Consider the following 17267-nt stretch of genomic DNA (forward strand, 5'->3'; position numbering starts at 1 on the left):
ATAACACCAGCGACGCTTTTATAGGCTATCTTATATAGGTCATTAATCCTATTTAAGATTGATTACAGAAATGATACCAGTATAGTTTGATAGGGCCAGTACCCTGTTGTTAGAGGGGGAAACCTTCAAAAGGTACCCGGTGCCGTTGGAGCGACACAGAGTTATGTGGGATTCTTACCGCACTAAAACCCCCTTGGCCGTCTTCGGCGCTACGTAGAGGGCTCCGGGATCTCCAAAGGAACGCATCCGGAGTCTCTTAGCGCGTTGCCGCGTAGGGCTCCGCCCAGGTGAGCTTGACGCTCGCCATACGTCTGGTGCGTACGACGGTATGCGACCACACATACTGCCGTCCTTCTCGGGACCGCTGGCCGGACAGTTCGAGCTCCCACTCTTGCCGCCCACAACCCCGGAAGCCCACTTTTAGTCGCCTCTTACGACAGGCAGGGTATACCGTAGCCCTATTCTGATCCCGGAAGTACAGGGACAACCACAAAGGGTCCTACCACCTTCAAAACACATCTGTGATCGGTTTCACGTAGAATCTCTGTTATAATATGTGAGACTGGTTACACATATCCATGTGTGAGTAACCACGTACAAAAACGCAAACTGCTCATTTGCAACTTCAATTCAATATAAAGTTTTAAAAATAAAATCAATAAACAGGTTAGATAAAAGCCAAAGCTCTCAAATGTCCTTAGCGGGCGAATAAATGTGAATGTATGGTGTGTGTGACGTGTGTGTGCAGAATTTACCTGTATGCTAATACTGGTCGATGAACGTTCGTGCCCACTGTTTGTCCTGGCGTTATATCTGTATAGAGCTGATAAAACCACCAAAAATGTATACAAATACTTAATAAAATAACGATTTTTATTTAGAGTTGATAAAACCCCTAAAAAATTTTTTTTAAACAACTTCATTAATTATACCGTAAGTAACTGTTCTTTTATTAATTTTTTTTTTTTTTTTATAATATAAGAGTAGCAGACGAGCATGCAGTCCACCTGATGGTAAGTGGCTACTGCCGCCCATGGACATCTGTAATCAACCCCAGATAGGATTAGATATTCCTACCTGAGGTCGGCCACAGATGCGCCGCTACCCCTGAGGACTAAGCTGGAACGCCTCGGAAAAGTCTGTCTCCCTTACCACACCCTTCAAACTGGAACACAGCAGCGCTTAACACTGATGTTATTAGGTAGAAATAGGTGTGGCGGTGGTGCCGCCGGAGTCGAACCACAAAGGGTTCTACCACCTTTAAAATAAGAATAAATTTTAATAAAAGGGGTGTGCTAAGGATTTTTAATATTTCTTAAATAATGTCCGTTACTAAAAAGGGTATTTTTGGACCTTAAATCTAATTTTATGAGAAAAAATCGAAACAACCAAAAATGTTGTATTCGCTTTTTAAACAAGTTTATAGTATTCAAATATTGTATTTATTTTTTATTTTTGAAAGCGAGTATTGTGAAGCCGTGCCCCGTTTCTTAGTCATACAAAATACATACATGCATTTATAAATATTGTCATCTACACCTAGATTTTATATTTTCTATAAATACTTTAACACATTAAAATAAATATTATTATTGTAAATAATCTTTAACGCAGCTAGCAACTTCAAAATTATTCCTAACATTGCACGAGCTACGTGGCGTTACAAAATTAGCAGCTCTATATACAACTCTATATAGATCCTTTGACCACAGCAAAGGTCATTATCCTCTAGGATGCTGGGGCAGTACCGTGGCGCACGCGCACCTAACGCACGCGTTTGAAATATAATTTTGAAAAAAGTATTTTTGAAAAAGTTGGTGTCTTTATTTTTGAAAGAATTGGAGTGGTGAGTGATTACAATAATTTTATTTAAATGCGTTTGGAAATCATAAAATTACTATGTAAAAATATGATAAAAAAAAGAAAAATAAAAGGATCTTATTTTTCTTATTTTAAAAGTAGTAGTTATTACATATTCAAATAACCCGATTACTTAAAAATAATTAACTGTTATGGAATGTAATGTAGCCTATGTCACTTCCACAATTTAGACAAATCCTCGTTGGATTATGTTAAAATTAGTCAACCAGTTTAGACTTTAGGACATGCTAATAATTAAACACAAAATGCTCAAAAATGTACAAAAAACATGTTTATATGCATAAAATTCTAATAGTATTAAAAGAGTTAACTTGATTTTTTATAGGTACAACTTTGCATTTGTAGGACTGTTTTACATGTATCTTGCATTTTATCCTGTGATTCCCACGGGAAATAGGCAGCTAACCGGGTTTATCTAGATTGTACATTTTTAGTATAAATAAACATTTATCATTTGTATAATACAAAAATATTGTAAATGTTTTCTTTGTAAATAAAACATGTTTTAAGTAAATAGTAATAATATTTTGTCCCTAGAGTTTGCAAACAAAATTTCTGGCCTTTAAATTTATATTAATGGAAATACATTATTAATAGAAATAAATACATTATTCATAGAAAAAAACGATATATTTTTAAAGCATCTAATTGACTTTTTTTTGAGAAAACAAAATTGAATAAGAAAAGTTAATATTTAAAGAATTATGTAAGAGATACATAAATATTGTAAAAAGCTGTTGCAATTTTTTAAAATATAGCAATAGCAAACAAGGAGGCTACCCACCTAATGGTAACTACTGCTTCTCATGGATATCTGTAATCAACTCCAGATAGGATTGGATATTCCTAGCTGAGGTCGGCCACACATGTGACGCTACCTCTGAGGACTAAGCTGGAATGCCTCGGAAAAGTATGTCTCCCTTACCACACCCTTTAAACCAGAACACAGCAGCGCTTGACACTGCTGTTATTAGATCTGTAATTGCTGTGTTGCTACCCCGGCGAACTAAGTTGGAATGCCTCGGATAAGTATGTCTCTTAACACATTGTTCAAGTCGGAACATAGCTGTTATTAGATGGAAATGGGTGTGGTGGTAGGCCCACCGGAACCTAACAACCACCGGAGGCTAACAGCAGTGATAAGCGCTGCTGTGGTCTGGTTTGAAGGGTGTGGTAAGGGAGACGCACTTTTCTAAGGCGTTCTAGCTTAGTCTTCAGGAGTAGCGGCGCATGTGTGGCCGACCTCTGGTTCCTACCAGAATTTGGTACCAGAATGTGGTTCTTACCTTCTAATCCTATCTGGAGTTTATTATAGATGTTCATGGGCGGCAGTAGCTACTTAGAATTAGGTGGACTGCATGCTCGTCTGCTACTCCTACATTATATAAATGAAGCTAATAAAAGCTCCACTAAAAATACCTTTTACATAAAAATGAGCAATCCTGGCATTTAAATTTATTAGATACCTAAGGTTTTAGTGAATATTTTACGACGTGGCGGTTACCATACCGGTCTGAGTCAGGGTTCAATCTCCGGCGAGGCTATAAATTATGAATTAAGGTCCTTTCTGGGTCTGGGTGTTTTTTTTGTGTTTGTGTGTATGACCTATTATAATATAGAGTAAAAAAACGCTTTCTATACGCACAGCCCCACTACACACACACAAGGATTCCATTAGTGCCATAGACACATACATAGACAAATACAAAGATCCAGACCCAGAAACAGATATCTAAATTTACGATAAAATAAATAAATCATTCAGATCTGTCTGGCCGGGGATCGAACCCGGGACCCACGCATCAGACCGGTATGCTGAACACTATTATTATTAACGCGGGTATTAAGAAGTATAAATGTAATTTCGAGTAGGTTCGTCGCTTCTATTAGCAATGTAAACATTGTAACGGTACTAGGCTCCGTTCAACGTACTTTCAATGTATATTTCAAGTTATGGGTATGGATACATCTATACAAAAAATGTCTATTTGTAGTATCAAAATAGTTGCCTTTTTCTAAATTTGTATGAAAGATACTTATATACAGCAAACATATATAACAAAAAAGCATTTTTTTGTCTGACTGTTTGTCTGCTTATCTCTGAAATGGCTAGATCGATGTTGATTGGACTAGCAGTATAGATTAGTAAAAATTAATCGCTCCTAACAAGAAAATGTAACCTTTGAGAATTGTCACTATCAATTATTTTCGTGTTCGAAAAATATTAAAAAATGTAGTTTTTAGATCATTTACGAAAGAAACGATATTTCTTCGCACTTTTTCTTCGATTTCGTGTGTTAACTGCGCCTGTCGGCATTGTTCCGCGTAAATTACACCATGACAGCCAAGTCATTTAATGGCTTCCTTCAATTACAAGGCGGTGAGATATCTATACGTATTTATGACTAGCAGTTAGTTGATGACTAGCAGTTAGTTGATGATATAAAGAGTAACTTATGTTTCTTTTTTAGAAAATGTTTAGACCGTGGAAAGTTAATCAATTTCAGCTTAATTGTCTTCATCAGCCAATTCTATGGCTACTGCTGGGCGGGGGTCTCTTTCTAGAATAAAAAGGGTATATTTAAGACTATAGTCCATCGTACCAAGTGTGCTTTCGACCTAAAATTTTTGGGAATAGGTTTTCTTTTGCTCTTAAACAACTAAGAGATAATTAATTCAATGCAATTAGACATAATTGGAATTTTAATCTTCTACTTCTAAAATGCAAGTAAAATATTTCATACTACTATAATAACAGCTATATTATTATCTCGTCTGTTTTGAGGTGACTTAAGGTCATATTTAATTGAACAAACTTGTTGTATAAGAACTTGTTTGGAATAAATTAAGACATTTGTTGATGTGTTTCGGATGAAAACAAAATATGTATACATACCTAATACATATCACTTTAGTTAAGGACTAATAAACAAGTTATTTTTCTATGGATTTCAAGTAGGAGAAGTCCTGCGTGAAGTCTACCTGATAAGTGGTCATAGCCGCCTACATCTGTTTTTGTAATGAAAGCAAATAAGATCAGAGTCCTATTAATTTTAAATAGACTTGAACATCAATAACTTCATACAGATTCACCGATTGCTACACCTAAGAATTAAGGTGAAATGCCACGGAAAAGTATGTTTCCCTTACCAAAACACAGCAGTGCCTAACACTGCTGTTATTAGGTAGAACCACGAAGGGTTCTACCACCTTTAAAAGTCATATCTAAGTCAGTCGGCATACGTATCGTTCCACCGAACTGCTTCGCACTAAAAATAAGTATGGCCATATCTCTTCGGTCGAACTATATTGGTTTATATCACGTTACTCTATACCTATTTGTTTCTTTGTAGGGCGCCGTACTCAAAGGTTTAACAGAGAACCCTATTAACTAAGCCTCCACCGTCCATCTGTCCGTCCGTTACAGAGCTCTATCTCTGGCACCCTAATAGTCAGACACTTGAATTTTTCACAAAATATATGCAATAGTTGCTGCTATAATAATAAATACTGAACATAAAAAAAAAATTAAATGGGAGTCGACATGCAAGAAATCGCCTTACGGCGTTTTTCGCTTTATCTATTAAACCGTAATAGACAGATCTAATTTTCTCAATGCATTTACTTCTATGGCTGCTATGATAACAAATACTAAAATAAAGAGATACCACAAAAAAACATTGGTGGTACGGAATCCTCCATATGCGAGGTTGACTCGCATTTTTTTACATCATAGATTATGGTAAATAAGCAATTTCAAACGTCTAACTAGTAGTTTTCTTTAGTTAGTTGCTGTGGGTTGATAATAAAATACTAGTGGATAACAAACTAGACGTTCTGTCAATCACATCCATCACAGCTAACAAGACGTTTGTTAGGAATCCCGCTTCGCCATGGAATGGGGTATTAAATAAATTGACGTGAAAATATTTGCAGTTGAAGTTGAAGTAAGACATCTAAGTATGTTTTAAAAATCTTTTATTTAACTTTTCTTTGTTTTTGTATGTAAATATTAGTCAAATCTTTCAACTAAATTAATTAACCCAAATAATTGAGCTTAAATTTCGATTACACGTTTAAATGACTATGCATGATTACTTCAGTGACGTTATTCTATATTTAATATTTTTCATATTAAAATATATAGTCTCCATTCTAAATGTAACATTCTCCATATTAAATTCACAAAGATGGCGATCCAATATTATTTTCTATGTGCCATGATAATGGTATCTAATGAGAGGGTCTTCTGAGAGGGGTATTTTAAAGGTACTTTTTAAAAACTTTTTTAAATATAAATTATCTTTTGTTCATTCCTTAAAAAGTACATTATAGGTACATCGCATATATGTCTTTTAGACTATAGGAAACCTATATAACCTATGTATTCCATACTTACATACAGCCAGTCTCTTTCCTATAAAAATACCTATATATTTACTGATATCTACAACCCGTTGTCTCACGTAGAAAGGCGATATTTCTCAACTATCTACCAAGTTAGACACAATAAGTTTCCTTGCAATGTAAATCGCGGTCCACTTTCTAGATACAATGTCTTAAATGGGTATAACGGTACTATCTAACTGGATTAATCTGGTCTAGAACTAGGACTGGTCTTAGACCCTTTGGTGACTGTTTATTTTACTGATTGGTGTATTAGTTATAATAATTTTATTAATCTGCTGACAATGACGGGTTGAAATTCGTTCTATTAATTAGGATGTCTGAGGGTCGACTCCCGGGCCCGTGATTGTTTTAAAAATATATGCGTATTACCAATTAACTGTCACTTGTTTTACAGGTCATGGAAAACCTTTACCTGAGACCTGAAGAACCTTATAGTACTTTTTAAAAAATGTCAAAAGTGTGTGAAATTTACCAATTCGCAATTGGCCAGCGCGGTGGACTAAGACCTAAACCCCTCTCACTCTGAGAGGAGACCCATGCCCAGCAGTAGGATAGCAAGAGGTACAGAACCTCACTTCACACGCCTTTAGAAAGCTTTTTTAAATAACTCTCACGCGTATAAGTTCCCTTACGATGTTTTTCTACATCGTTAAACCAAGCGATATTTTATATCTATTTCAAATACGCAGATTTGAAATCCCAGACGTGCCTGCCATTTTAACTTTAGAATCCCCCATTGAGTATCAACAATAAGGCCATCACTGTCTGTATAGTAGACTAGCTGACCCGGAAAACCTTGTACTGCCTCAAAATCTATTTATCAAATATATTTCATATAAAATATAGCCTATGTTACTCGTGGATAATGTAGCTTTCGAATGGTGAAAGAATTTTTAAAATCGGTCCAGTAGTTTTTGAGCCTATTCATTATAATCAAACAAACGAACAAAGTTTTCCTCTTTATAATATAGATAGATACCTACATATATATAGATGTTGAAGAATATACGATTTTTACACTCGCAGCCCTACACTAAGATTGTCTCTATCGTAGATCAAACACCCAGACCCAGAATTGATATCTAAATTCAACATTTCGATGCCTGTCTCGCCGGGGATCGAACCTGGAACCCTTTGCACGTCGGCCTAGTATGATAAGCGCTCTGCCACGCGGGTCGTCTTATAAGTATGAAATAATCATAGACTTAGAATTTTTTCGCTACGCTAAAGTAATTGAATCAAATATTGTTGGATATTATAACTTTTTGTAAACCTAAAATAGAATGCTGTAGATAAACTCTGTTTTAAATTTAATCGTATAATAATTACTTCTTGCTCTAGCTCTTATACAGAACCGTCGCAAAGCACAAAATTTACTGCTATACTGCTATTTCCTAAATTTTTTTTCCAATATAATATAGTCAAATATCAAATCACCGCAAAACTTATAAGCCCTATAAGTCTACTATCATACAACCTAACCCTCGATTCACCTGACAACCACTTACCATGCTTGATATTTATACTTTTTTACGAGCGATAAACTTTATAGCTGCTAACAAAATTGTAAGCAGTTTGGTAGTTTCAGGATCAACAATAAGGCCTGCACTGCCTGAAATACATACATAGAAACATACGTGTATATAATATGTAGATATTGAAAAAAATATACACTTTCTACGATCATAGCCTCACCAGTCATCACACTAGGATTCCCTGTGTCGTGGGTGCCATGGACACACATAGACAAATACATAAAGACCCAGGCCCAGAAACAGAAATCTAAATTCATCATTTAGATATCTGTCTGGCCGGGGATCGAACCCGGGATCCTTTGCGCGCCATATGGTATGATAACCGCTAATATAATATGGGCGAATATCAAAGCACCGCATTGCGAATCAATCCTCGCAAAACTTATAAGTCCTGTAAATCCACGATCATTCAACCCTCAATTCACCTGACAACCACTTACCATGCTTGATTTATACTTGTTTTACGAGCGATAAAGTTTATGACCCTAACAACTTGAAGCGGTTGCTTATATTTTAACTTTTATGCCGTACGCGTGACGTGATTTCGATTTTGATGTTTGCTTTATGTAATATAGGAGTAGAAGATGAGCATGCAGTCGACTTGGTAAGTGACTACTGCTGCCCATGGTCATCTGTAATCAACCCCAGATAAGAGTAGATTCCTACGTGAAGTAAGCCACAGGTACGCCGTTCTCCCTGAAGACTAAGCTGCTGGAGACTGCTGTTATTAGGTAGAAATAGCTGTCGCGGTGTCATTGGAGTCCAACCACAAAGAGTTACAAATGGTTATTAGGTTATTACAGACATTCAACGTGTCGTGTCAGACATAGTTTTGTAAAGAGTATTTTGACAGGCAGAGGCCGTGTCTAAGCAGCTTTGTTATGTCAACTATACTCTGAGTAAACATTTTAGAAAAGTTAATATTATTAGTTATTATTATTTGATATCGTTTTGTGAAAAATTCATCAGTTGTGAGTCACTTAAAGATTCTTTAAGATTATTTACGAGCAAGCGAACAAACAAGCAATCAAACTCAAAAAATACTTTAGCGCAACTAAAAACAAAAAAAATTTTTGTTTCAGAGCTCAAAATGTTTCGGCGTGTGCTTTTAGCAGCGGCACTGTTGCATGTCAGCAATATTGCTTTGGTAAGTCGACTAATATAAACACAAGCCTTAGAGTCAGGGTCCAACTCGATTCTCCGTATTCTGGTTGCGATGCACACAAACAAGGCAAAGACACCCATACTTAGAACAAAAATTTAAAATCATTTAAATATATATCTGGTCGGAAATCAAACCCGGAACCGTACAGTCACATCGACGTATCCACGCTTAAAATGAGACTGTGACCCATTCAAGCTTAGCAAATATCACTAAAATTTTATTATTTTAATGTTTATTTTGGGAATCAAACCTGGAACCCTTTCACAAATCAGACCAATACGTCAAACGTTGCAACACACTAATCTTGTGCCTTACATTGATAAGATTGTAATAATGTTCATTCAAATTAAGCCAAATATCTCCCAACCTTAATTTATTCGCTAAAGTGTACAGTTTCCAAACTGAGTCTAGAACTCTAGACCTAAATTTGAAGGTGATTGTCTAGTTTCAACAGTACGCAATAATGAATATTCATTAGTCTTCACTTTCAAGAAATTAACTTAACAATAGAATTGGGCAGACTTTATTCAGGTGACACTTTCATTTAATGAAAGTTTCGTTTTTGCTTGTCTGTTTCAGGACAATACCTACTTATCTTATACTACGAGTATTTGCTGTGATATTGCTGTAATATACTTAGATATTTAAAGAGCCATATACCATAATAGTTGTATTCTGGTCATGATTTATTATAATAGGTAAATTGTGCCGTCTGATGGTAAGATGGTAAGGCACCTGCGACTCATGAGCGATAAATCGATAGCGATAAATCAACGCAAGATCCTTATTCTGAAAGCGGCAGATCCGTTTCTACCACTAAGCTTTGAGTTGGAACTTGTATAATATACCTCTGCTTAGGTAACACCTTCAAAGTATTAGTTATAAAGAATAAGGTATTATTTGTAGTCCCTGTAGTTCTGGGACCAGAATAGGGCTACGGTATCCTCTGACTGTCGTAAGGGATAACTAAAAGGGGGCTTTCGGGGGCGCTCTTAGAGGTTGCGTTCCTTTAAAGATCCCAGGATTCTCTATCCAGCGCCACGGACGGCCATTGGTTTTAGTGCGATAAAGATCCCACATAAGACGGGATACTAACACATCTACCGCAGGAGCAATTAGGGTGCATGGCGGTTGTGCCGATATCGGGAGTATCCCTACAAACTTGCCTGTGGTGCAGTGTTCCAGTGTATGTTGACCTGCTTTGGTTATGGCGGCAGGGACCAAGGATGGCCTCACGCTCCTGCCACCTTGCCGTAGGGCCGATCTAGGAAATTGCCCCTGCTTACACACATCACAATTAATGTCATCCCCGCTCTTTCACCCAAGATTGCTCATGCAGCAGAATCGGAATCGCTCCCACGGCGCGCGTCAGCGTCAATAAAAAAGGCAAATATATACTTTTAAATATATAATATGAAATATATATGAAAGCAGATAGTAAGTATTGAACTGTGCGATATGTGAGTTACATATTCCTTGCCAAAACATTTACTATTAAGACATTTAGCAAATGACTTAACCTACTAAAATATCTTAATGAGTTTTGGTTAATGAGGTTTGTGCTTAACTAAATGAATAGATTGGTAGTGTTTTCGAAAGTTACTGAATGATATTGCTGTTTATTCTACTTCAAAACTGTGACACACAAAATACCTTTAATTTATCATGCACATATTCATTTTTTTTTTGTTTAACAAGCGAACAAGTTAGTACGGAATAAATCTTTATTTAGGTATATAAGATAGGTAAATAACTTAACAACAACAGTATGGAGACGTAAAATCTTAACAATGGGTTTAATCTCTATGTATTTATTTAATAACATCATGAATAATGTTATTTAGTGTGTTAAAAAGTTATGAGAACATTCAGCTATCACCACCAAAACTCGTCATAATTTTAATCGCATGTGTATAAATTCGGGTGAAAGAGGTAATAAAGATAAGCGTATTTATTAAGGGTAATAAAATATACAAGATATTTTAAGGATGTGCAATAACTTTCTCTCTTTCTGTAACTGTTATCTTTCTCCCCTCTTCCTGTAGAAAAAGATTTAATGTAGTGGCCATGGTCATCTGTAGGTAATAAACCAGTTAGAATTGAACTCTTCAACTTGAACTTTTAAGCGCTGCTGCGTTCTAGTTTGAAGGGTGTGGTAAGGGAGACATACTCATCCGAGGTATTCCGGCTTAGTCCTCAGGGATAGCGGTGCTACTGTGTCCGATCTTAGCTGGGAATCTGGCCTTGTCTGGGGTTGATTGCAGATGTCCATGTCCAGCAGTAGCTACTTAACATCAGGTTAACTACATGCTCCTCTGCTACTTCGTTAAAATAACAAAACCCCATTATATTTCCAGGTGGAAACAGCAAAGCAATCAGTCCAGCTCTCCGACTCGTTCCTACCAGTGACGATGCAGGTGATCGCCCACCTCACGGACCAGATGGCGTTCGAGTCGAAAGACGAGACCCCTCCCCCGAAGACCACTACAACCCCTAAACCACTGTATGTGACAAATGACTACTTTGCCAGCCTCTCTGGTCTGAGGTTTATGGATTTTTTTCTTGCTTGTTTGGTCTGTACTTCTTTCGCCTTCTTCTTATTTCTATTTTACTATATTTTTTTATTTTTTTTGTTAATGTAAACCAATGTTCCTTCTTGTATTTATATCTTTCTTTATTTTATACTAACAATTGGTTTGTATTTTTGCATGTTTCTTTAAATAATTTTCTTTCTTCTGTTATATTCATAAATGTTCTTTGAACTATTTTTATAACGTGTGATATTAATAACTATCTCTAAAGTTGCCTGAAATCGGTAACTTCTTTCGATAATATCACGTTAACTTTACCGAACTGTGATGTACCTATTTCATGTGATTTGATCACACTCCAAGTACCTTAACTTTGTTCCTCGGAAAAATTAAAATTACGACGCGTTTACAAACCACAATCATTATTAAATATTTGAAAAACGTATTGTAGATAACAAAATCTTACACATATTTCCAGGGACCAAACGACACGCTATCACAAGCCAGGCTTCTACGCTCCAGCCTCACCACCAAAACCTTCAGAACGGATCACCGCTAAGAACAACCATCGGTTCGTCCTTCTTCCAATGGAAAACAATTCTGAATACACGCTAATCGAGCCCCAAGAGAAGAGGACAGAAGAGCCATTATTGGCTGCGCATAACGATGAAGTCCAGCCTATAGTGGACCCGACTCCAAACGTTCAACACTTACTTCCACCACACTTCGACGCCCAAGTAGACAAGATATCACGATCAGATAGTTATAATGAAGAAGAAATAAATGAAGAAAATCTTCAGTATCTCTCTCCGAATGTAAGGGAAATGATAAGGATGGCGAATGATCCTGATGATGAGAGGTTGGTCGATGTTTGGGATGGGCTGAGGGCGAACCCACCAGAAGTTTCGTCTAAAGGAAAACTCTCAGGTTCGAACCTAAGACTTTTGCTGCTGTATGATCTTCTGAGCAGGGAAGCTAAGAGGCAAAGGCTTTCGGATTACAGTGTAAGTTTTTTAATTTTTTGAAGTTTTCGAAATTGGTGCACCTCTGCATACTTTGACAAAGCACTACCGTTACATTTATTTCTTTGTTAAAACAGTGGTTTGTTGTAGTTTAGGCAGAGATACTGTAGCAGTGATAGCCTACTGGTAAATACTCGGCCTCTTTATCGGATGGTCTGAGGTTCGAACCTAATCACACTATTTTTGTGTGATGTGGTTAATGCCCTTAATAAATAAAAATAGTGATCTAACATAATGTAGATGCAGAGACCGAGTCTTAACCAATAGGCTATCACCGTCAAAAGTTCTATTATTAACTTAAAATAATCAAATAAGATATTAACATTAAATATGTTGAGGAATTCGTGAGAGACAAATAATATCGTCATTTTTTTTTTTTTTTTATTAAAACAAGTTATACCCGATTAGGATCTCAATTAAGTAATTGCAATAAAATCGAGTCGATATAAAAAGTTCGTAAAATCTTTATAACAGCATGGGTATGGTCATAATTTTACAAATGACATTGCAAAAGTTAACATCTTTCGTTAATTTAGTGCCTTTAAATTAATTTAGTCATTAAATATTTTATGGCAAGCCTCGGATAGCAGTCTCCCTTACCACGCCCTTCAAACCAGTACACAGCAGCGCTTAACACTGCTGTTATTAGGTAGAAATAGGTGTGGCGGTGGTGCCGCCGGAATCGAACCACAAAGGGTTCTACCACCTTCAAAGTCCTTTTTGTTTTATAATAATATAGTATTAGTAGACGAGCATGCAGCCCATCTGACAGTCAGTGGCTACTGCCACCCATGGACGTCCGTAATCAACCTCAGATCGGATAAGATCCTACCTGAGGTCGGCCTCAGAAGCACCCCTACCCCTGAGGACTAAGCTGGAACGCCTCGGAAAAGTATCTCTTCCTTATCACACCCTTCAAACCAGAACACAGCAACGCTTAACACTGTTATTAAGCCGAAATAGGTGTGGTGGTGGTGCCACCGGTGTCGAACTTCAAAGGGTTTTACCACCTTCAAAGACTTTCAGATGATATGATTCGCCGTAGGATGACATGCAACTTCGAATCTAGTTTGAAGGCACAGTCATTGTTATTGCCCCCTAAATCGAAAATGTCGTAACGTCACTTATATCTGTCGTAAATCTGGCATAAATCCCTTTTTATGGGTAGGGTTGGCACATCATGCTGGCTCAGTGCCCGATGTCTTAGATAGGAACCTTCATACCTTTAAGTATATTGGGAGATTCTGAGGCATGTACTCGCATGTTACATCATGTTTTCTTTTTATAAAATCATAAATAAAATAAACTTTAACTTTTTGGTATTCGGCCTCTCGATTTAAGAGTCCTGGGTTTAGACCCAAGGCTTATACCTCAGGTTATTTCGCAATTTTAAGTTGTTTATAGATTTGAATTCTAGCCTAGAATTCTATTCTAGAATTCTTTGTCCGCATTAAAAGTTAATGATCACGTGCTTACTGAAGGAAAACACAAAGAACACATACGTGAGGGTTTTGGATTCTGTTAAATAGTCTTGAAAAGTGGCAACCCTATACGCCAGGAGTCGTCAACATTCAGCACTCTAATCAATGGCCGATTTTATTGGGCTGTTTACTTCCCCATGGGATTTATGACGTTTTTAATATCACCTACCCCTGATTATAAGGCATTGGAAATTGTGCTCATCTCATTTCAGTTTGACATCAAAACGTTAATATCATACATATTTCTATCTGTGATTAATATAATTGACATTGTATATCTATGATTTCGACTTGTATATCAGTTTGTCATTCGACTCCGAAGGCAAAACCGCCAAATCTGTTTTCAGCTTAATAACAACAGTGTTCAATGCTGTTATGTTACGGTTTGAAGGGCGTGGTAAGTCAGATATACTATCCGAGGTGTTCTTAGTCCTCAGGGGTAGCAACGTATTTGTGGCCGACCTCACATAGGACTTTAATCTTATCTAGCGTTGATTTCAGGTGTCCATTGGCGTTATTAATCAGGTGGACTGCATGCTCGTTGCTACTTCAATATTACAAAAAAACATATCTGGAATTTAACTTTCCAATCGAATACCTTAAGAGAAAATTCATCTTACCTTTCAACCTTGCCCAATCTATTGACCCTTGTATCTAAACAACTCAAGAAACTCCTAAACTTCCAGGGCTTCTCTCCAGACGTGATGAAGACCTTGGTAGAATCGTCCGGCGGTGGTGCCCGAGCCCAGCTCAGCATGGCACTAGCCAAGATGGTGGAGCGCAAGGACTGTGGCCACGACTACGCGAACAACCGGGCCAGGGAGATGGTGGTGGAGCTGGCGAAGGACGAGTCCAAGCTGTCCTCCGAGCTCCGCTACTTGCAGCCACTGGTCTATAGATATTAGTTCTGGATATAAACTGTATTTTAACTGATAAATCGTTGTTTTTTCTGTAGAAATGGTTGTCCTTGATTTATGTTTTAACGGTGTGGTGATGGGTGAGTGGTTTGTTAATATGTGTGCGTTGTTGGGTTCTGAACTTATATGCGATTAGGTGGTACTTTTGGAAATGGTTACCATCACATCTTTTTCTATCTTGTGATGAAAATGTGTTTTCTGATTTGAACATGTGGTCTTAAGGCAGTATTTTCGAGAAATATTTCAACTTATCCTCAGTAACAGTAACCAGGTATAAACCTTACATAGCACTATTTTATAACCAACCATATTCACTTGCAACTTGAACATCACTAAAAGTAAGCAAAGAAACCTAAATTTACTTTAAATCGTATGTTCTTAAGTTCACATCACATATATTTATAAAGATCTAACTTAGGATAGCAATTCCCAAAAGAATATAAAAGTCTATTTGCAACTCACAAACTCCACCAATTCCAGATCTAGCTTAAAACATTTCTACTTCAAGTAAGGTTTCAAGGGTAATAAAAAGCAATTTGCCTTCAGATCGGAATCGTCTGATTGGAACTAATTCCTCTGTTAATTGGATTAAGGTATCAGCCAATATTGAGTTTCCCTGGGTATTGTTTTGCAGAGAAATTTAGTTTCATCGTTGCTTTTGTAGTTTGGACAAATATCCAGACAATCTAAATCCTAGGTAAAGATAAGGATACTCTGTAGAACTAGAATGTCTAGAACTAGATGAATATTTAATTCCATGTCTGTTTGGTCTAGAATAAAAATTGGGTTGTTAATATGTGTGCGTTGCGTTTGAGAAATTGGTCTATGTAATTCAAGTATTACAACACATTCGTAGTGAAACTAACTATTACTAAAAATTATTAATAACATACTAAAAATTAAAATGTGAAAATTTGTAGTATAAAGTAATTGTCGAAATCGATCTTTGATTGGCAAAACATTGGATAGACTGATTATTGATAACAGACGCAATTTACAGGCAGACACCTGAATCATTAATGTTTTACGGGAATAAATACTTATATAATGAAAAGTTTTGATAATATACTTACCACGTTTTAAACCAACTAAAGAGGCTAAAATAGTTTTAAGGAAATTAGTGGAAAATTCAATCAGACGGTAAATAAATAAACCACACTTCAACACTTCAAATCACTGGCACACGACTTTCCAGGTAATCTCGTTCACGCTAAAGTGATATTTTCGCGTGAGCACCACTCGACGTGCGAAATATAATAAACAGCCCTTCAGATGACTAATGGAAACCGCCCTGACACATGTTACTTGAATGTCGGTGTTTACCTAGATAGTCTGAAATGCGATTTAGTTTTTATCTGATTGCAGAGGGTAATGTTTTTTGAGCTATTAGGTACATTTTGAAGATGGTAGAACCCTTTGTGGTTCGACTGCAGTGTTAAGCGCTGCTGTGTCCTGTTTTGAAGGGTGTGGTAAGGGAGACATACTTTTCCGAGGCGTTCCAGCTTAGTGCTCAGGGGTAGCGGCGCATGTGTGACAAAACCTCGGGTAGGAATATCTAATCCTATCGGGGGTTGATTACGGATGTGCATGGGCTGTAGTAGCCACTTACAATCAGGTAGACTGCATGTTCGTCTGCTACTCCGATATTATATAAATGCACGTCTTGCAGTCCAAACGTATTTATGGATTTTAATACCTGACGTTCAGTTGGACTCGTCTAAATCGATTAAGTAGTCGGCTTATTGCTTTTTATAATAAATCTCTAATTTCCTGTGAGGTAATATTTCAAGTGTCATCTGCATATATTTGTACCGTATAGCAGCAGTGTAACACTTCTGTTTTATATTCCGTATGAGCTATGTAAAAGTATGGTAGAAACAGTTCCGTTCGACCAGCACTTTGTTCCGTGGCATCATCGCCAAATTTATTTCTATATAACACAAGTCTTCTGGTTTGAAGAGTTTGGTAAGACACCTAACTTGGAAAGTTGGAACACGAGCCGTTCCAACTTTGTCCTTCGATGTCCCAATGCATCAAGCAATTTCCGGTGGGACTCCAATACTATTTGCGCTTGATTTACTTACGTCTAAAACTTTCGCAGCCTTGGTTAACTTCTAGTAGCTAAATAGACGACAGTTGCCACGACATCAGTAGCATTACCATGAGTTGGCATAGAAACGCCACTATAGAAATATATTCGATAGGTTTTTTACGTATCGAGTTACGTCACTACGGATTTTAGTTCTACGAGTAACCACCAGAGGCGCTGTATAATTTTTCATACATTTATTTTACGCAGTCGCTAGCGAGTAATACTTTTGTAAA

The 17267-nt window shown here is 37.0% G+C and overlaps 1 protein-coding gene across 1 annotated transcript; it reads left to right on the plus strand.

Annotated features, from left to right (window-relative positions):
- Nucleotides 1-1716: 1716 nt before the first annotated feature.
- On the plus strand, nucleotides 1717-14962 carry ImpE3 (Ecdysone-inducible gene E3). Its single transcript, XM_073077998.1, has 5 exons — nucleotides 1717-1846; nucleotides 8909-8973; nucleotides 11349-11494; nucleotides 12001-12526; nucleotides 14712-14962. The coding sequence occupies exons 2-5, from the start codon at nucleotides 8917-8919 to the stop codon at nucleotides 14928-14930; spliced, it is 948 nt and encodes a 315-aa protein (XP_072934099.1). The 5' UTR covers nucleotides 1717-1846; nucleotides 8909-8916; the 3' UTR covers nucleotides 14931-14962.
- The last annotated feature ends 2305 nt before the right edge of the window (nucleotides 14963-17267 follow it).

The sequence above is a fragment of the Epargyreus clarus genome, unplaced genomic scaffold (assembly GCF_041222505.1).
Source record: "Epargyreus clarus isolate Ecla_fem2 unplaced genomic scaffold, WU_Ecla_fem_2.2 ptg000012l, whole genome shotgun sequence".
NCBI lineage: Eukaryota > Metazoa > Arthropoda > Insecta > Lepidoptera > Hesperiidae > Epargyreus > Epargyreus clarus.

What these genes read in the sequence shown, in the direction of transcription:
- ImpE3 (XM_073077998.1), top strand. Translation starts at nt 8,917, where the DNA reads ATGTTTCGGCGTGTGCTTTTAGCAGCGGCACTGTTGCATGTCAGCAAT. An exon ending in ACTACAACCCCTAAACCACT is followed by an intron (nt 11,495 to 12,000) that starts GTATGTGACAAA and finishes ACATATTTCCAG; the next exon opens with GGACCAAACGACACGCTATC. An exon ending in AAAGGCTTTCGGATTACAGT is followed by an intron (nt 12,527 to 14,711) that starts GTAAGTTTTTTA and finishes CTAAACTTCCAG; the next exon opens with GGCTTCTCTCCAGACGTGAT.